This window comes from Pelobates fuscus, chromosome 8 (assembly GCF_036172605.1).
Source record: "Pelobates fuscus isolate aPelFus1 chromosome 8, aPelFus1.pri, whole genome shotgun sequence".
NCBI classification, from domain to species: domain Eukaryota; kingdom Metazoa; phylum Chordata; class Amphibia; order Anura; family Pelobatidae; genus Pelobates; species Pelobates fuscus.
The window spans coordinates 159,656,042-159,677,899 of record NC_086324.1 but is presented as its reverse complement, the minus strand read 5'-3'; the positions used below and the strand labels follow the sequence as shown (position 1 = coordinate 159,677,899).

The window sequence follows — 21,858 nt, the reverse complement described above, 5'->3', positions numbered from 1 at the left end:
CTATTAAGTGGTTGGATCTACTTGAAGAGAAGAGTGAAGCTTGAATTTGACACCGAGGTGGTAAATGACGATTAAACTTGGAGGTGAAGGAGTTCGATGACCATGAAGTTGAGATTGGGGCTCAAAGTTGAAGAATGTGGAGTGGGATGAAGTTCAAAGCAAACGGTTATCTTAGAGTTGGAGCAGAAATATTCATTGTTGTTAGAAGCTGAACACTTAATTGTAGTTGGAGATTGAGGCATTTGAAAGTTAGCATGTGAGTTGGAGGCTGAAGGATTAATTATAGTGTGAGGCCCAGGAAGTGGATATAGTTAAAAGCGAGCATGTGACTTGGAGTCTGACAAATTAATTGTATTTGGAGGCCAAGCTGTTGGGTATAGTTGAAAGTGAGGTTGTGGCTTGGATTTAGAGGCTAAAAAGTTCATGGTAATTGGAGGCCGAGGCGTTGAATATAGTTGAAATCGAACACATGGTTTGTAGTTGGAGGCCTAGGAATTAATTGTAGTTAGAGGTTGAGGAGACGGATGTATTTGTTGCTGATTAGTTGAATATAATTAAAGTTAAGCCTGTAGGATGAATTTGAAGGCTTAAATTCAGAGATTAACATAATGTGCAAAATTCTCTAAACTACATTTCCCAATGGTGCCTCAAGCTACATGTGACAACCATAGTTAACAAAGTAACATCATGCAGACCGAGTACACTAAGTATCATACATGAATTACTGATGATCAAAAACCAGTTTGAGACAGTGCTAATTAACCCGTATAGTACTATTTATTCAGCTTTATCTATGAATGAACTCTGGAGGCACAGGCTTCCTCAAACTCCGGCCCTCCAGATGTTGCTGAACTGCAACTCCCATGATTCTATGAATTAAATAGGCAGAGAATCATGGGAGTTGTAGTTCAGCAACATCTGGGGGGCCGGAGTTTGGGGAAGCCTGCTTACTAGAAAATGTTTTGTTTTCAAAAATAATTGCTGGTTATAGGTAGAGAGGCTTGTGAATTAGATTTCCCATGATGCTGTCTGCCTGAATGTCCCATGATGCTCAGTCTACCTGTGTTTCAAGGGATTGAAGTTAACTAACATGTACATGTAATAGAACCCCTCACCTGTCTGCTCTCTGTGAAGCTGGAACATGCTGGGGGCTTTAGTATATTTTGCAGCGAGTGTGACAGCACCTGTGGGTCACAGGTTTAGTGAATGGTCCCACGGTATTTCTAGATAAGGCTTTTAGAGGCATAGAAATGGCTATCCAGATTACTCTTTCACAGAGAGAGAGAGAGAGAGAGAGAGAAATACAAGCTAGAGTATATTGTTTATTTTCACAATTTCTTGGCATTTCAACCACAGTTATAATATAGCCAGTTCTAAATTAACCCTTGCATTGGCAGTGACATTAGAAAGGGTTAATTTAATAAATATTTATTTATTTATTTATTTCCAGATAGCTGACAACTTGTTAAAGCACAACTATTACTAGTATTTCAAGTACTTTTTGTCTTTGGTTGGCTGAGAGTGCTTGGAGTTGTATTCAGACAGAGCAGCAGTGTTTGACAGCCCAAGTGAGCAATATTACATTTTACATACAAGTAGGCCTGTCTGTGTGTCCTGCAACTCCCCCTCCCCCTTCCTTCTGTAAAGTATACCCTGTGTGGCCTGCGCCTATTGTTAACGGACGGTAACTGTACAACCCGCCCATAGTGCAAACAATGTCTCGTTAAGCATACAAAACAGGACTGTCGTGAGACATAACTTTCACTCCTTTGATAAAACGCTCTTTTCATTTTTTTTTAAATTTTTTTTTTTTGCTTTATTTTAAAATTCACTTGACAGGGTTATACACTAAAGTGTGAATTGTCAGGAGAAATGAAATCTGAATTGTAAAAAATTTAGGCTAAAGTAGTCAAGCTGTCACTATAGCCAAATTGGAGATTGTTTCCGCCCCTCCCCCCACTCCCCCAGTTAAGCTATTTCTCCAATTCAGATTTCAATTTGCTACATTTCGGAGGTTACCGAATAACCTTATTTGTTACCTCTTGAGTGAATAACCCTATAAATAAACTGAGATTTCTTTTAGTTTGTGGCAGAGATTTCCACGTTTCAGTCTATAGTTACAAGATCACATATTATGGTTGTGTTTTGGTGATGTTTGTGTGTTACATTGTATTACGATACTACAACCACAATACTGCTACAGTGTATGTACAATGTATGTGGTGTATTGCACCTGCCTATGTTAAAGTGGATCTATCACTTTTCATTATTTTATAAAGATATAATCTTTTTATGAATTAACATTCCTTATTGTGTTGGAATTTCACTAAAATTCATTCCCATCCCAAAATACCATAAGACAGAGAAGGAACTACTTTGTCTTCTGGACAAGCCTGAGATTGACAAAAAGCAAAGCCCCGCCCTCAGCTTTTGTCCAATCCCAGCAGCTATCACAAGCAACAAATCCATGGGGGCTCTGGTGGTCCTACAAATGAAAGTGACAGATCCTCTTTAAAGTGGCATTCTAATAATCAAAACAACTTTAGCTTAAAGCAAGCATTTCAAACTCAAACTCAAAGTCTAGATCGGGCCACATAAACAAGGTTTAAGTTTATGTTGGCCGTAAAAAAAATCCAAACATATATTTTCATAGAAACGTAGGTTTATTTAAAAAAAGTTCAGTACAACCCCCCCTCTACTAAACCACAGCCCCCCCTCTACTAAACCACAGCACCACCCTCTAACACCCTGTGCTAAATCTGATCCTCCCGCTGACACACATATATTCACTGACAGACAGACATACCGGTACTCGCTGACAGACAGACATACCGGTACTCGCTGACAGACAGACATACCGGTACTCGCTGACAGACAGACATACCGGTACTCGCTGACAGACAGACATACCGGTACTCGCTGACAGACAGACATACCGGTACTCGCTGACAGACACACATACCGGTACTCGCTGACACACACACACACACACACACACGCTGACAGACACACACACACACACACTCGCTGACAGACACACACACACACACACTCGCTGACAGACACACACACTCGCTGACAGACACACACACTCGCTGACAGACACACACACTCGCTGACAGACACACACACTCGCTGACAGACACACACACTCGCTGACAGACACACACACACACTCGCTGACAGACACACACACACACTCGCTGACAGACACACACACACACTCGCTGACAGACACACACACACACTCGCTGACAGACACACACACACACACTCGCTGACAGACACACACACACACACTCGCTGACAGACACACACACACACACTCGCTGACAGACACACACACACACTCGCTGACAGACACACACACACACACTCGCTGACAGACACACACACACACACTCGCTGACAGACACACACACACACACTCGCTGACAGACACACACACACACACTCGCTGACAGACACACACACACACTCGCTGACAGACACACACACACACTCGCTGACAGACACACACACACACTCGCTGACAGACACACACACACACTCGCTGACAGACACACACACACACTCGCTGACAGACACACACACACACTCGCTGACAGACACACACACACACACTCGCTGACAGACACACACACACTCGCTGACAGACACACACACACTCGCTGACAGACACACACACACTCGCTGACAGACACACACACACACTCGCTGACAGACACACACACACACTCGCTGACAGACACACACACACACTCGCTGATAGACACACACACACACACACTCTCGCTGACAGACACACACACACACACATACTGACTGTCAGTGTGTGTGTGTGTGTGTCTGTCTGTCAGACAGACACACACTTTTATTTATTGCTTTTTACCTTTAGTAGCCGATGGGGGGGCATCTCCCTGGGGTCCTTCAAGCTCCTCACTGCTCCATCACGCGGTTTAGTGATGCCGGTTTCACTTCAGACGGCGTGAGGGAGCAGGCACACTGAGCTCCCTCGCTGGCCGCCAGGCAACTCTCATCCCCGGCCGGGTAAATGTTAGCAGAGTAGGCACCTGCAATATGGGGAAAGCAGGTGCCTACTCTGCTATTACACCAGCATGTACTCACGGCTTGCCGGGCCGCAAAGATGGTCCTTGTGGGCCGCGAGTTTGACATGCTTGGCTTAAAGGACCACTCTAGTGCCAGGAAAACATACTCGTTTTCCTGGCACTAGAGTGCCCTGAGGGTGGGGGCACCCTCCCGCCCGGCTCTGGAAAGGGGAAAGTGTTTAAAACTTACCTTTTTCCAGCGGTGGGCGGAGAGCTCTCCTCCTCCGATCCTCCTCTTCTCCTCCCCGTCGGCTGAATGCGCACGCGCGGCAAGAGCTGCACGCGCATTCAGCCGGTCACATAGGAAAGCATTCATAATGCTTTCCTATGGACGCTTGCATGCTCTCACTGTGATTTTCACAGTGAGAATCACGCAAGCGCCTCTAGCGGCTGTCAATGAGACAGCCACTAGAGGAAATAGGGGAAGGCTTAACCCATTCACAAACATAGCAGTTTCTCTGAAACTGCTATGTTTATGAAAAAATGGGTTAACCCTAGAAGGACCTGGCACCCAGACCACTTCATTAAGCTGAAGTGGTCTGGGTGCCTATAGTGGTCCTTTAAAGGTATACTGTAGGGAAGCTGTATTCCTGGCACTACCAATCCCTCTGCCTTCCCCCTCCCTCGCGTCCACTTCTACCAGGTTAATAAAGGGTTAAAAATCCTTTATTTACTTACCTGATCCCAGCACCGATGTCCCTCGCCGGTGGGTCGAAACTCCGCCCCCTCCTCCGTCCCGCGACGAACAGGTTCTAATGTGCATGTGCGATATCACAGAGATCCACAGCATTGGAAATCAAACTAAGGCATGGTGTGTATGAGTGTATCCCAGAACTCCACAGCAGTAACGTTTTACTGAGTACTACAATTCTTCACTGGTCTGTTTCATATTCTGACCCCCTTCTAAAAATATATATATTAGAGGTACTCTTAAAATGCAGTAAAAACAGTACACTGTCAAAGATGCATGTCCTTGTGTATTTTTATGTTTTGGCTTCTGTGTTATTTCCTGTGAATTACTATAGTTCAGTCTCTTTTGTTTCAGTGTAATGCTGGGACCACCGTTTCACTCCCGGAATCTCTGCTCTTTGTGTCAACGTTGGATGGGAGTCTTCATGCTGTCAGTAAGAAGAGTGGAGAAATAGTGTGGACTTTGAAAGATGGTAAGTAATCGCAAATATTGAAATAAGAAATTCACAAAAAATCATATTATTTTTACCAAGCACTAGACCTGGGTGACCATTCTCACACACACTTTTACAAAAACGTTGTAGCATGGTTATACTGGGTATTATACTGAAATCAAAAACCTTTAGGATTTTATCTTAAAGTAGTCCTTCAACTAGTGACCTCTCATACGGTAAAATAAATTGATAAACCTAACAATTTTTTTTAAATAAAGTGATGGGAATAATCCCAATGAAATGACCTTTGGAGGTGCGTGAAAAAACAGCTTGCAAAGCGATTCCCTCTTTCTCAGGCACAAACTTCCAGTCTGTGTCAGGGAATGTTCCAGCCAGAGGCTTTTCATTGATAATTCACTGTGCTGGAGCAGTATGCACATCTTTCATATGCTTTTCAATGAGCTGGGATACATCTCATTGAAAAGGAGGAAGGCAGGCGTACACCTGCTTAGCGTGCCTGCCACTTCCATTCGATCTGTGGAGCTACTGGAAGCTGAAGAAAGCATCCCCAACTACTACTACCTCCAATTATTAAAAAGCAAATATCAATTTAATAAGCTATCACAAATGTGATGAAGCTGAAGTGCTTTATGTGTGTAGAGTGGTCTTTTAATCAAATCGCTGTTAAAGTAGGAAAGTGGGGGAAGTGAAATGATTGTTGGCAAACACCAGTGAGATATCAACCCATTCATTATCAGTAGCCAACATAAAACCACAGCCTCTTATCTCATTTGGCTCCACAGAAGACTGCCACGTTGGTCAAGTACCTAGTTTGCATTTAAATATTATAGTATTATTATATATTATTATATTTACAGAGGTGATTCGGGGTAGAGAGAAGGTCTAGTTGTCCTATATTCAATCCCCTGTTACATCTATACCTTCCAGTCACCTCTAGTCCTCCTTGGTGAATCGTCGCTAACGTTATTGAGTAATGTCAGTTTTATTAATATATTGTATACTTAAATGTCTGTGGGCACTCAGTCATGAATATTTGATTGGAAGGCTGGATAAAGGTAATGCGAGTTAGAATCCCTTAGTTGATCTCGTCCTTGGTAACCAACAAGTGAATACATCAGAACAAAATAGACTTAAAGCGACATTCCAGACACACATGTTGGGTGCAATGTGTTGGCTGTGTATTTGCTGGTTATGCTGGGTGACATGTTTATTAAAGATGCACACCAAGCACGCTGTAGTGTTTATGGTACAAGGAGTAGTCACACCATTTGAGAACAGTTTTACACCATACTTGGGGTCCATCCTGCACCCGTTCCTCATCCTCTGCAGCCAGAAGCTCATGACATTGATCTAACACTTTCCATGCAGCCAGTGACGCTCTCAACCAGTGAGCTGGCTCTGCACTGCAATACAGGGGAGCTAATGATAGCTCCTTGGAGGAGTTTTCTTTTGATGGGGAGGCAGCAGTGGGCACCAGGTGTACCAAGATAAGTTGTCAAACCACAAACTGTTCCTAAACAATTTGATCAGTTAGCCTGCAAAGGCGCCAGGGTGTGTATGATTCTATCACCCCTATAGCACATTCCTATAATCTTCTTTATTTATTTTAATACTGTTTCTCCATAGTCCCACGCGTTTTACCAATCCTCCAACCTGCATTGGTTTAGTTGATGGCTTTGGTTCCTGGGAGTTCTGGTTGAAGTGTGTTGGCATTTAAAATTGAAGGCAAATCTCAGAAACCCTTTGTGTGTCCATAAAGCTACTTTCTTCTCTATTTGAATAATAACCAAGAAAGGTTTTAAGTATAAAGAATAATTATGGATGAAATATATCTAAAAGTGGTGCAGTCAGCAGGCTTTCTGTGGTTAGTGCTCCACTCTTAAACTTTGAGACAGAATAAATCTTTCTACATATGCTCCCATATGCCAATCATCAAATCACTCATTGTGATCTCCCAGTTCAAGTTTCTGTTAGCTTTACATTTGAGATATTTGTTTAGCCAAAGGAGTTTTTTTACTCTGATTCCCATAACTACCTTTAATTATAGGTCTGACTGCTAATTGCAGGTGATCCCACTTCACCTATTTTCAGCTTAATCTTGTTACAGGGCACAGCCCATATATTAGCCAGGCAAATCCGCAAATTGCTGTGGACAAACTATTCTCACGATTTGTCCTTAACCCCTCATGGTCCATCGTGTATTGTGATGGTCTGTATTTGGGGATTTGGATCATGGCGGCTGCTTTCTGCGAGGCATCATGAGAAATAGAGCAATTGGCAGAGAAGGATATTGATACTTTAGAGAGAGTTCAGAGAAGGGCTACTAAACTGGTTCATGGATTGTAAGATAAAACTTACCAGGAAAGGTTAAAGGATCTTAACATGTATAGCTTGGAGGAAAGACGAGACAGGGGGGATATGATAGAAACATTTAAACACATAAACGGAATGAACACCGTAAAGGAGGAGACTAAACTACCACAACAAGAGGACATCGTCTTAAATTAGAGTGGCAAAGGTTTAAAAATAATATCAGGAAGTATTACTTTACTGAGAGGGTAGTGGATGCATGGAATAGCCTTCCAGCTGAAGTGGTAGAGGGTAACACAGTAAAGGAGTGCATGCATGGGATAGGCATAAGGCTATCCTAACTATAAGATAAGGCCAGGGACTAATGAAAGTATTTAGAAAATTGGGCAGAATAGATGGGCCTAATGGTTCTTATCTGCCGTCACATTCTCTGTTTCTATGTTTGCAGATATTTTTATGTATTCCCTCACCCAATTCTGTCCGGTAACTAAACAGATTTAACCAGCATCTGAAATATCAAAATAAGATATATCTATATCAAACTTGATACCCACCCCTACATCAGCCTGACCCTCCAAAGTGCAACATAGGCAACATTTGTAATTGCACATTTAATTAGATTTCTGGAGCACAGCATGATGGTGATAGTGTGTTGTGATTCACCAATCTGACCGACGGCAGGTGTGGTGACCATGTGTTTCCGTTTACTGGAGATTTTTACCCAACAGAAATGTATAACATCTATTACTGGCCTGCAGATGGCGTCGTTTTAACTGGCCTCGCTAGATTTGGGCAAGTGACTTTATCTGTGTCTGTTACACATAGAAAGTTTAATCTTTTTCCTTATCTTTTCTAGATCCGGTTATTCAGGTCCCGCTGTATGTGGCAGAGTAAGTACAGTATTTTTATGTAAGCGAAGTCTGGGCACAATTTGCTTGGATACATCTGTATTTGTGTGAAACCTGTTCTAAATAGACTTTCCGACGTAACCGTAAACGTTGGCTTGCAGAGCATTGCAGCAGGGGCATTGCTAGTGGAGGGCGGACCTGGGCCGAATCCCCATGTGGTCTCCTGAAAAGGACAGGGTCTGATTTTACACCATTTCATTATTAGCCCAGAGTTTCCTGAAAATCTGCGATCTGATCTCAATTTGCTGACTTTCCAGTAACCCATTCTACTGGTCCTCTTAGTTGTGTAATTGCTAATGATTAATAATTTAACATAAATGAGGCAGAGTTTTGAATATTAAGGACATATAGAGTAGTATACAGTGATATAGGTGATAAAACTTGCAGAGATGAGGGCAGGTCCAGGTAGCCAGAAGTAGGCAGGTCAGTAGATGCTGGTAATAGTGGGTAACAAGAAGATTGGATGGGCTGATGTGTGCAGGATGTTGTGGACTGGTCTGAAATGGGGTGAGGGCCTTGGAGGAATCTGACTTGTGAGTTAGGTAGCAGAGTATCAGTGTGTAGTAGTTATAGTAGTTGGCGTTAAGGAGTGGATCATGGGAGTCAGAAATGGGCAGAGTTGTCTTTTGTGGTCAGGGGATCTACTTTTTTAAGTGGACAGAATAATCTGGGTGAGCGTGAGTTGTTGTGTTCTAACCGGATCCTGTGAGCTGTTAAATTGTTACAATCATTTGTAAAGTGCTGCAGTATATGTTTGGACTATACAAATCATGTTTGTTGAAGTAGATGTGAAGCTGTGTACCTGTAAGAGGTCCCTTCTGAAGTTGCGATCTAAAACTGATCAGCCGTAACAGTCTGTGGCCCCTTCAGCACCCTATGGTGTATACACTGGGTGAATGCTCAAGAACGACTAGTTGCACTGGGCAGCCACAAATACATTTTATATAGTTTAGTGAACAAGTGGTGTTTTAGGGGCTGGAAACACAATGATAAAGCACACGTATTATTTTCCCTAATTCTCATTTCACTGTTATGTATTTTTAATATTAGCAATAGTATTAATGCTTGTGTTCCTTTACATCTCCTGGTCGGCATGAGATTAGTGGGAGTTACACTCCGGGGTTACCTGGAGTCAGGTGGATTTAAGGAGTTCTGAGGAGCGTGATACAATGTGTCCTCAGTTTAATTTAAATAGTATGTGCACAGATCTTTATACAGAGGGTAAGAACATGGAGCCCTCAGCTTGTTACCCATTACTATATGTGAGGGTTCCATTGTATCTAGGTGATTTACCCATTACTATATGTGAGGGTTCCATTGTATCTAGGTGATTTACCCATTACTATATGAGGGGGTTCCATTGTATCCAAGTGATTTACCCATTACTATATGAAGGGGTTCCATTGTATGTAGGTGATTTACCCATTACTATATGTGAGGGTTCCATTGTATCTAGGTGATTTACCCATTAGTATATGTGAGGGTTCCATTGTATCTAGGTGATTTACCCATTACTATATGCGAGGGTTCCATTGTAACTAGGTGATTTACCCATTAGTATATGTGAGGGTTCCATTGTATCCAGCTGATTTACCCATTACTATATGAGGGGATTCCATTGTATCTAGGTGATTTACCCATTACTATATGTGAGGGTTCCATTGTATCTAGGTGATTTTACCCATTAGTATATGTGAGGGTTCCATTGTATCTAGGTGATTTACCCATTACTATATGCGAGGGTTCCATTGTAACTAGGTGATTTACCCATTAGTATATGAGAGGGTTCCATTGTATCTAGGTGATTTACCCATTACTATATGTGAGGGTTCCATTGTAACTAGGTGATTTACCCATTACTATATGTGAGGGTTCCATTGTAACTAGGTGATTTACCCATTAGTATATGAGAGGGTTCCATTGTATCTAGGTGATTTACCCATTACTATATGTGAGGGTTCCATTGTATCTAGGTGATTTACCCATTAGTATATGTGAGGGTTCCATTGTATCTAGGTGATTTACCCATTACTATATGTGAGGGTTCCATTGTATCTAGGTGATTTACCCATTACTATATGAGGGGGTTCCATTGTATCCAAGTGATTTACCCATTACTATATGAGGGGGTTCCATTGTATCTAGGTGATTTACCCATTACTATATGTGAGGGTTCCATTGTAACTAGGTGATTTACCCATTACTATATGTGAGGGTTCCATTGTATCTAGGTGATTTACCCATTACTATATGAGGGGGTTTCATTGTATCTAGGTGATTTACCCATTACTATATGTGAGGGTTCCATTGTATCTAGGTGATTTACCCATTAGTATATGTGAGGGTTCCATTGTATCTAGGTGATTTACCCATTACTATATGTGAGGGTTCCATTGTATCTAGGTGATTTACCCATTACTATATGAGGGGGTTCCATTGTATCTAGGTGATTTACCCATTACTATATGTGAGGGTTCCATTGTAACTAGGTGATTTACCCATTACTATATGTGAGGGTTCCATTGTATCTAGGTGATTTACCCATTACTATATGTGAGGGTTCCATTGTAACTAGGTGATTTACCCATTACTATATGTGAGGGTTCCATTGTATCTAGGTGATTTACCCATTACTATATGAGGGGGTTTCATAGTATCCAGGTGATTTACCCATTACTATATGCGAGGGTTCCATTGTATCCAGGTGATTTACCCATTACTATATGCGAGGGTTCCATTGTATCCAGGTGATTTACCCATTACTATATGCGAGGGTTCCATTGTAACTAGGTGATTTACCCATTAGTATATGAGAGGGTTCCATTGTATCCAGCTGATTTACCCATTACTATATGAGGGGATTCCATTGTATCTAGGTGATTTACCCATTACTATATGTGAGGGTTCCATTGTATCTAGGTGATTTACCCATTAGTATATGTGAGGGTTCCATTGTATCTAGGTGATTTACCCATTACTATATGCGAGGGTTCCATTGTAACTAGGTGATTTACCCATTAGTATATGTGAGGGTTCCATTGTATCCAGCTGATTTACCCATTACTATATGAGGGGATTCCATTGTATCTAGGTGATTTACCCATTACTATATGGGAGGGTTCCATTGTATCTAGGTGATTTACCCATTAGTATATGTGAGGGTTCCATTGTATCTAGGTGATTTACCCATTACTATATGCGAGGGTTCCATTGTAACTAGGTGATTTACCCATTTAGTATATGTGAGGGTTCCATTGTATCTAGGTGATTTACCCATTACTATATGCGAGGGTTCCATTGTAACTAGGTGATTTACCCATTACTATATGAGAGGGTTCCATTGTATCTAGGTGATTTACCCATTACTATATGAGAGGGTTCCATTGTATCCAGGTGATTTACCCATTACTATATGCGAGGGTTCCATTGTATCTAGGTGATTTACCCATTACTATATGAGAGGGTTCCATTGTATCCAGGTGATTTACCCATTACTATATGAGGGGATTCCATTGTATCTAGGTGATTTACCCATTACTATATGAGGGGATTCCATTGTATCTAGGTGATTTACCCATTACTATATGCAAGGGTTCCATTGTATCTAGGTGATTTACCCATTAGTATATGTGAGGGTTCCATTGTATCTAGGTGATTTACCCATTACTATATGTGAGGGTTCCATTGTATCTAGGTGATTTACCCATTACTATATGAGAGGGTTCCATTGTATCTAGGTGATTTACCCATTACTATAAGAGGGGGTTCCATTGTATCTAGGTGATTTATCCATTACTATATGAGGGGATTCCATTGTATCCAGGTGATTTACCCATTACTATATGTGAGGGTTCCATTGTATCCAGGTGATTTACCCATTACTATATGAGGGGATTCCATTGTATCTAGGTGATTTACCCATTACTATATGCGAGGGTTCCATTGTATCCAGGTGATTTACCCATTAGTATATGAGAGGGTTCCATTGTATCCAGGAGATTTACCCATTACTATATGAGGGGGTTCCATTGTATCTAGGTGATTTACCCATTACTATATGTGAGGGTTCCATTGTATCCAGGTGATTTACCCATTACTATATGTGAGGATTCCATTGTATCTAGGTGATTTACCCATTACTATATGTGAGGGTTCCATTGTATCTAGGTGATTTACCCATTACTATATGAGGGGGTTCCATTGTATCTAGGTGATTTACCCATTACTATATGAGGGGGTTCCATTGTATCTAGGTGATTTATCCATTACTATATGAGGGGATTCCATTGTATCCAGGTGATTTACCCATTACTATATGTGAGGGTTCCATTGTATCTAGGTGATTTACCCATTACTATATGAGGGGGTTCCATTGTATCCAGGTGATTTACCCATTACTATATGAGGGGATTCCATTGTATCTAGGTGATTTACCCATTACTATATGAGGGGATTCCATTGTATCTAGGTGATTTACCCATTACTATATGCGAGGGTTCCATTGTATCCAGGTGATTTACCCATTACTATATGTGAGGGTTCCATTGTATCCAGGTGATTTACCCATTACTATATGTGAGGGTTCCATTGTATCCAGGTGATTTACCCATTACTATATGTGAGGGTTCCATTGTATCTAGGTGATTTACCCATTACTATATGAGGGGATTCCATTGTATCTAGGTGATTTACCCATTACTATATGCGAGGGTTCCATTGTATCCAGGTGATTTACCCATTACTATATGTGAGGGTTCCATTGTATCCAGGTGATTTACCCATTACTATATGTGAGGGTTCCATTGTATCTAGGTGATTTACCCATTACTATATGTGAGGGTTCCATTGTATCCAGGTGATTTACCCATTACTATATGCGAGGGTTCCATTGTATCTAGGTGATTTACCCATTACTATATGCAAGGGTTCCATTGTATCTAGGTGATTTACCCATTACTATATGCGAGGGTTCCATTGTATATAGGTGATTTACCCATTAGTATATGAGAGGGTTCCATTGTATCCAGGTGATTTACCCATTTACCCATTACTATATGAGGGGGTTCCATTGTATCTAGGTGATTTACCCATTACTATATGAGGGGGTTCCATTGTATCCAGAATTATGACTCTGCGCTCTTTTTTCCTCAGACCAGCTTTCCTGCCAGACCCTAGTGACGGCAGCTTGTACATCCTGGGAGGAAGGAATAAAGAAGGGCTCATGGTGAGTTATGGATCATTAAATCCAATATGTCATGTTCAGCCTTATTGCCTCCTCCAGCCTCTGTTGCCCTTGTTTGTCCAGTGGATCCTCCAGCTCTCGTTCTGCGGGACACAGGGGATCCTGGGCTTTGCAGTTATCTTGTAGTGTGTGAATAGGGGGCTTTGCAAGTACCCACCACACTCCCTATGTGTCTGGATGTATTGTATTGTCTAAAATCCCCATTCTCTGTATCCTGGCCTCCGCAGTGGGCTGTCTGTATTTCTGATCCTTGGAGTGTCCCTTCGTTCTTGATTCATGCTACTTACCTGATTTTGGGTCAGGATTGAGCTTGACTCATTGATCTTTACTATTTGTTTGATTTCTTTCTTTCCATACCTTTTTCCTGTTCTGCTTTTCTGGTGGACTGTCTCCATTCCCAATTCTACATTAGGCGGGTCCACCATCGATATGTGCTTCTCTTATAGACATGTGCAAAAATGTATTTCATTCATAAAATAATCAAATTCTTTGTAATCCAGATTCTCATTAATCGTTCTGTCTAGAAAATAATTGTGTAAATCAACTGGTTTGATTGTTTATTTAAAGGCTTTTGATTCGGACAAATGAATTTGTTTATGGACGAAACACATTTTTGCCCTTCTCCCCTCTGGGCTTTTGTTTCCATATCCATTCATAGCACATATGATCAAAGAGGGACATCTAGTGTTCAGTGGTAAAACACTGACTTGTTACAAGAATTAGACCACTGTAGATTAGAGACAACGTGTCTGAACTATTTTGTATTCTCAGTATAAATATAAACACTGATAAAGCATTTCAGTGAATACTCTGCACACCACAACCCCTACAGCCTTTGGTAGAGGTTATGATGCAAAAATGGTTTCAGTACCATCTTCCTTTTTTATTGTGTCGTTTAAAAAAAAAAAAAAAAAAAAAAAAAGGGCTCTTTTAGGCCCCACCTAAAGCCCCCATTCCACTGTGGTTGTACTAAACACATAAGCTGTCCAGCTCTCGCCAGTCGTGACGGTCTTAGAGAACTTGGAGTTTAGTTATAATGGCGCGCTCAGCCCATCATTACCATCCAAGGACAGACAACTAACACGGAGGCTCACTTATGTATTATCCAAACATCAGAAATAAAACCTAGCTGTAGGTGCAGAAAATTTTTTTTGGTTAAAAAGCTTTAAAATAGTTTGTGATAAACTGTGGAGACGGCACTCAAAGACCCTTTATCCCATAATCTATACAGTGAACTGTGGTGGTTTTGGTGCGTAGAGTGAACTTTTCACTTTAGTTTATGAAAACTTTCAAAAAAATGTCTCTAAATAAAAAATATAATACAATGACTTTTTTTAAATTTATTTTTATTTTTGGCACATGACTGTGTAGTTATCAGTGAAAGTCGTCCAACATCTTACACTTTGTGGCAACATTCTTGTCCCTATTCTGTAAACTTAGTAAAGTCCGTCATTGACTCTTTATTAGTTCGCTATAGTTGGTGGAAGAACTGGTGTGTGTGTGTGTGTGTGTGTGTGTGTGTGCATTTACAGACTATTAATCAGGAAAAACAAACTTCACTCTCTCGTGTTCCCTAGAAATTGCCGTTCACCATCCCAGAGCTGGTCCAGTCGTCTCCGTGTCGAAGCTCGGATGGAATTCTATATACAGGTAGCCACACCAGGGTGTGATTGTAATTCTATATACAACTTTCGTATAAAACGGACCATACTGCTAACTAAACTTCACAATATGTGATTTCAAACAAAACAAAAACACAAATATCCACATTATATAAAAATTCACCGTGTTCTTAAAGGACAATAAAATGTGAACGTAATTGTGGCTTTATTATTTTCACAAATAGTGCATATATCAATAGAAATTGACAATTTTATGAATTAACCTTGTTACACCCTTCTAGCGGTCAGACAGCCAGTTCTGTTACTTCCTGGTTTGGTTAGCTCAGTGGAGATAAACTCAAGAGGCAGCAATTGCTGAGAGAACCTGCTTTGCAAAGACTTCTCATTGAGCTGCATTGTGATTGGACAGTCACAGAAAGTCTGGGCGTGGGTAGAAGGGGAGGGCTTGCAAAGGCTGCAGACAAGAAATCCGCAGCTTTTGCAATCTGTTTTCAGATATACCCCCAATAAAAAGTGCCTTATTAAATGTGTGAGTGTTTTTATCATGGTATGTCTACTAAATAATTATTTTTTTCTTTGGTGGAGGAGTATTGGGTGTCCCTTTAAGGGCTTGTTTTTTTCTATTTTATTATATTGTTTTCCTGTAAATAGGAGACCTCTCCATGCTTTTCTATATATGAAATAGCGGCATTACATATACCCCATAAATAGTTGGCTCAGGACCTATGAATAAAATATCATATAATGTGGATGCTTTATCTACAGGAGTTGTCATGGAAACAAATGGAGTGTTTATGTTAAATGCTCCAGATTTACAAATGTCACCAGGACTGCTCTTTACACCTATCACCCATGGTTTGTGGCTTGTGGACAATAAACTGAATAGATGCAAATACCATTAACCTCGAAGTGGTGACAGCAGTGGCTCTGCTTTTGAGCATTTCGAAAATCCTGTTACTTCTCCCTGCAGTTGTCTTACTCTGGTAATTCTCTTGGGCAGGCAAGAAGCAGGACTCCTGGTTTGTTGTGGATCCCAAATCAGGAGAGAAGCAGACAACTCTATCCACTGAGTCTTCAGACGGCCTGTGTCCGTCCTCGCCGCTCCTGTACATCGGCCGCACGCGTGAGTTGTGTTGCGCACTATTTCACATACTTGTTGTTGTATTAGCTGGGAGTAGAATGAAGCAGGATACTAGACCCCAGTATCAGATCCTACCTATCGGTCAGTAAGAGATGATGTCTATATATGACCTTGCCTGATTTAGTTACGTCGTTTTATGGTCCAGATGCACAGTCTGTCACTCTAAGTGACGATCACTACTTTGTCTGTACTGTTCTGTGTTAATGTCTTTAGTATATATCTTAATAAGATATTCTACTTTGTGCAACTTGCCTCTTTTCAAAAGGACTCCGAAAAAAGTCTTCTTGACTGTGTTAATTCAACAGTTGGTTTTATAATTGTATTACTTATTTGTTTAACTTATGTTGTTCTTGTAAAAGTATTTTTTTTTTTTTTTTTTTTTTGTCAATCTTTCTTTTATTGAGGCACGCAAGATGGGTTACAGAATGGAGAAAGGGAAACGTGCAAGTGGTACATAATATAGGGTTAATACAGCAATAACATTGATGGTGTACATTTCCGCGATATTAATGCCTCATTTTTGTTTTTATGTTGATTAACGAAAACATATTATAAACAGGCTTGAATAGTATGCAATGGCACTTATGTGACAGTTCCATTATATATCATGACCTAACATTGCAAGAGAGGCATAAAGCCTTATCCATGAACGTAGGGATTATGTTGATAAGGTCATAGAACATACAGCCATTTTTATATAAAGGGAGAACAAGTTAGATATGCGGGATACATCTGGTGCATAGGTTAGACGTTAGAGACATGGTTCATCAGGCGAGATAGGCTCAATGTATGCAATACAAGAGGTCTGCGTCACAGAGTATTAGGTTAGAATTGCTATGGAAGCATATCATAGGATATACAAGGTGGGTTATTTTTACAGGCGTTTTCACTAGGGCACGTATGCATTTGTCGATTAATAAATCCAAGAAGAACAAAATCAAAAGCACCTTGTTACCCATTTCTGAACTTAGTATGAGGCGCTTGGTTCGCATACCTCGCCGAACATAATGCTTATTGGTAGAGCTTACAGAGCTGCAGGCTAATCTACAAAGCTAAACAGTGGCTAGGCTAGCAGGAATAGTAAAAACAGTATGCTTTTGTGCACGAGTAAAAGATAATCATGGAGTGCCTGCATGAAGACACAGGTAGCCATTTTATATAGTATATTAACATTACTGGAGGACATACTAGGCTAGACATGCATACATTATCGTGAGTCAAACAAGCTAAGCACTATAGGGAGCGTCACTCAGTAGGGGTTTGCAACTTAACGGCAGTTAGCTGAAACAATATTATCACTGCAGGTATGCGCAAAAATTGTCCAGGAAGTCACTGGGTCATATATTTTTACATTGGGACCAATTCCAGCAAGGTATGGGTTGCCAACAGTGCCAGGGGAGTGGAGAAGTGAGGGTATCGGCAAGGCGTATACTGCACCGTTCTTCAGCTGTAACATGCTCTCAGTTCGTAGCGCAGTGTATGTCTGCCGTGAGGCTCGGCGTCGGGTGCTTCATCCGATACCCAGTGCTGGAATGTTCCGGGATTCAGCGTCAGGAGCCCCTTCACTGGGTATCCCCAGAGGCAGCGGTTGTGGGTGTTGCGGTGTGGGGGAGGATTGCATGCGGTGGGGGGTTGCTCCCCAGCTCCAGGTCTCGTGCGGAGTCGACACCCTGTGGCCACAGACTCGGATCCTTCTTGAGGCCGGGTCTTTCCCATTCTGGGCGCTGTGGAGGGTCCTGGTGGTCTTCCGTCGCCAGCGGCGGGTAACCCTCCTGCGAGGTGGCTTGTGTCTTGGAGGTAGTCTCCTGGTGACCCCCAGCCTGGAAGGGCGCTCAGCCCGCTGTTGTGAGACTGCCATGCCCAGGATCTGCCCTTCCCGCCACATGCTCTCCGCCGGTTTCATCACCTTGTAGTATGTAGTAATTTGTTGGGCTTTCCTCTGCTCCAACTGTTCCCAGAAACGCCGGAACAGATTGTCTAAGCGCTCGTGTAGGGACTGGGTGTGTTTAGGCTCGGCAGTATGGTCTGCAGGCGCCATTTTGCTAGGCCCTGTGCTGCCTTCATGCGTGCCGCCTTCAGCCTCCGATAGCCCACATGCCATGCTTAAGCGGACCGGGATAACCCCCACCGGTCCAAGGGGGGGGGAACTGGGGCTCCGTGTAGGGTCCACATAGGGTCGTGGCGGCAGGAGAGCGGCCGTCTCTCCCATGGCGCCCGTGCCTCGTGGCCTCGAGAGCTTGGTGGGTCGCGCGGTCCGGGACCCCTTCATGCTTGGTGTCTGCGGGTTCGTCTCGAGCTTCCCTGGCAGTGGGTGGCCTCAGGGACCTTAAATCTGCCTTGGTTCAGGTGGAAATGGTCAAGATTGTCGCATTGCTCGGGAGCCTCTGCAACCTGCGACCGCTCCAGTCAGTGGTCAGGCCCCGCCCCCGTAAAAGTATTTTTACTATTTATATAGCGCCAACAGAACATGGACGCTGTGCAGTACAACTCAAATATAGAATAAACCATGCAAGCTAATCAGGACATGCTAAGATGAACAGCGGGAGGTGGGAATGAGCGCCCTGCTCAAATAAGTTTACAAGGATCTAGCTGAACTATGTTCATTGGGACAATATTGCTGTAAAAAAAGAGTTGTCAGCGTGACTTGCTGTGTCTGACCGGGCTCTGTTGTCTTCTCCAGAGTACATGATAACAATGTATGACACAAAGTCACGCGAACTGCGCTGGAATGCCACTTACCTCGACTACTCTGCACCCTTTTGTGATGAGAGCTATGAATACAGTAAGTAATTCTGGGTAAGAAGATAATTTGGGGGTAGATAAGCAAAGAGTTGACTATTAGAGGGTGTTTTTTTTTTTTCTCTAAACCGTGTCTTGTAGTGAATTGAAATTGCAAAAACTTGTGCGAAAGCTGATTTGGAGTAATTGTGATGATCAGCAGTTTTTCCAACTTGTTTTGTTTGTGCAGTTTAATAGCACCTTGTTGTCTACACAGAGATGGCGCACTTTGCGTCCACTGGGGATGGTATGCTGGTCACAGCTGATAAAGTCAGTGGGGAGGTGCTGTGGATGCAGAACTATGGCTCTCCAGTCGTCGGACTCTTCCTTTGGCACCAGGACAGCTTGCGGCGTATTCCGCACCTCAATGTTGCCATGGAAACCCTGCGCTACTTGACCTTCAACTCTCATGACATCCGGCTCATCAAATGGAACTATCAAGCTGTGCAAGACCTCAGCAGCACCAAGACGCACCTATTGTAAGTGAACGTTCCATTCACAGCGACATGGAATGCAACCCGCCAACGCGTTTTACTATAATGAAATCAGTTCCTTACAGGCATGACATGCATTACCTCTATTTACAAAAAATGTCTTAAAAAAAAAAATCAAAAAGGAATCACTTTAATCTGGGGAGTGTGTGGCTAAAGAGACAGATATATGGTGCAGCATTCTGCAAATATTTGTTTTATGCAAAAGCTATGACTTTGACTATGCAAACTTACGCTTGCCGGACTTCTCCCGGGTGGCTCCCTTCCTATGGAATAGCCTGCCTACCGCCATCAGACTCTCCCCTAGTCTTCAATCGTTTAAGAAGTACCTTAAAATGTATGGCCTCCCAGACTAACCTCTACCTCACATACCTGTCTCTTGCTCTCTCCTAAAGAGCAGCACTCTACTCTCTCCTCCAGTTCTGCTTCACTCCCACCTTATTTGATTGCTATTTCCTGTCCTAATGTGTTTTACACCCCACCTCCTATAGACTGTAAGCCCGTTTGAGCAGGGTCCTCTTCAGCCTATCGTTCCTGTAAGTTTTCTTGTAATTGTCCAATTTATAGTTAAATCCCCCCCCTCTCATAATATTGTAAAGCGCTACGGAATCTGTTGGCGCTATATAAATGGCAATAATAATAATAATGACTTATTTTATTTTAAGTGGCATTGGAATGTATTAAACTGTATTTTTTTTGCATAAGCACTGCTAACCTTTTTAGTATTTCTTATACCTGCTACGTAATAGTGATCCACTTTTGTGCTTGGATCTTTCTGCAGCCCTTCTAATAGCTCTAAACAGTCTATTTGGAGTGGTAAAAATGTTGATATATTTTTTTTTTCTTCTATTGCTTGGACACAGGCCATCTGTTTATGTGGGTAAACAAGCGTCAGGTTTTTACGCATCCACTTCTTTGATCCACGAGGGAGTCGCTGTTGTGGTGAGACCAATACTTCTTACCTCTATTTATTTAGTTTTTTTTTTTTTGTTTACTAATATATATTTGGTTTTTTAAATAAAATTTCAAGTGCTTATGAAAAGTGTAATAAAGATAATTTTTTCTTTTTTTTTTTTAAATCCATATAGAAATCTAAGAGCAGGTGCCTGCTGGGTAATGTTGTGTAAGAATCAATGTGTCTAACAGCTGAACTATTTAAAGATATGGGACACTCTGAGCACCCAAATCCTACGTCTTAAAGGGGCATTCTAAACATAAAATCAACTTTAGTTAAATAAAGCAGTGTTGGTGTATATGGCGTGCCCCTGCAGTCTAGCTGCTCAATTTTACCACATGACAGGAGGCTTCATATTTTGCATTAACTCTCTTTACTAACTCCAAATAGCAGTAAAGAAAAGGAGTGAAAACATTAACCAATCAAAAAATAGTAGGAGGTATAGTATTCACAGTGATGAGGCTCCTCCCCCTCTTTCTTTACTGCTCCATCAGCAGACAGGTCAGAGTTTCAGGCTCTTCCCTTTTATTTAGATTGTATTCTCTATGTTATATGCTAATTTTCGATTTCCTTATTCTGTTTTCTTCTGGGAATCTTCTCCCTTCTATCCTGGGGGTTTTTTTTCCCCTTTCATTTTAAGTTTATTTTCGTTATTTACGTTTATATGTGTATATGTGTTAGACTTTCCCCTCAGGATACCTCCGTTTTTCATTCCTCGTTTTTCGCTGTCTCCCCAGCTTGTTTCTCCCTCAGGGTAACGCTCACCCTGTTCCCTAGCACTCCCTCGCGGCTCACCAGCCGCATTCTGTTCGCCGACAAGCCGGGAAACTTCTCTCCCGGTTTTTGTTCCGGCGGCCATCTTGGATCTCGCGGCTCGCAAGATTCACGGCCGCCATTTTGGGAGTTCCTCGATCTCCGCAGTGTCGGCCTGCAGAGCTCATCCAGTAGTCGATATCCTTTCTTCAGCTCTCCTTCGTTGTTCAAGCAGGGGTCACAGACGTTTTTCTGTAGGATAAAGAGGCTGCTGGCCCTTCCTCAGTGGTGAGTCCACTGTTATTATTATTCCTATTCCTACTCACTGACCGGGTGGATTTTGTGCCACCATCTATTACAACAGGGTGAAGCCCTTAATGCACTGCTGCCATCAGGTGGATTTC

General features: G+C 42.0%; 1 protein-coding gene across 1 annotated transcript in view; it reads left to right on the top strand.

Annotated features, from left to right (window-relative positions):
• ERN2 (endoplasmic reticulum to nucleus signaling 2) overlaps positions 1-21,858 on the top strand; it is a 44,961-nt gene that overhangs the window by 2,350 nt on the left and 20,753 nt on the right. The window contains exons 2-9 of the mRNA XM_063430531.1: positions 5,155-5,272; positions 8,421-8,454; positions 13,624-13,696; positions 15,292-15,364; positions 16,337-16,459; positions 19,158-19,259; positions 19,473-19,734; positions 20,610-20,688. Coding sequence (XP_063286601.1) covers positions 5,155-5,272; positions 8,421-8,454; positions 13,624-13,696; positions 15,292-15,364; positions 16,337-16,459; positions 19,158-19,259; positions 19,473-19,734; positions 20,610-20,688 — 864 coding nt within the window. The remainder of the gene's footprint in view (positions 1-5,154; positions 5,273-8,420; positions 8,455-13,623; positions 13,697-15,291; positions 15,365-16,336; positions 16,460-19,157; positions 19,260-19,472; positions 19,735-20,609; positions 20,689-21,858) is intronic.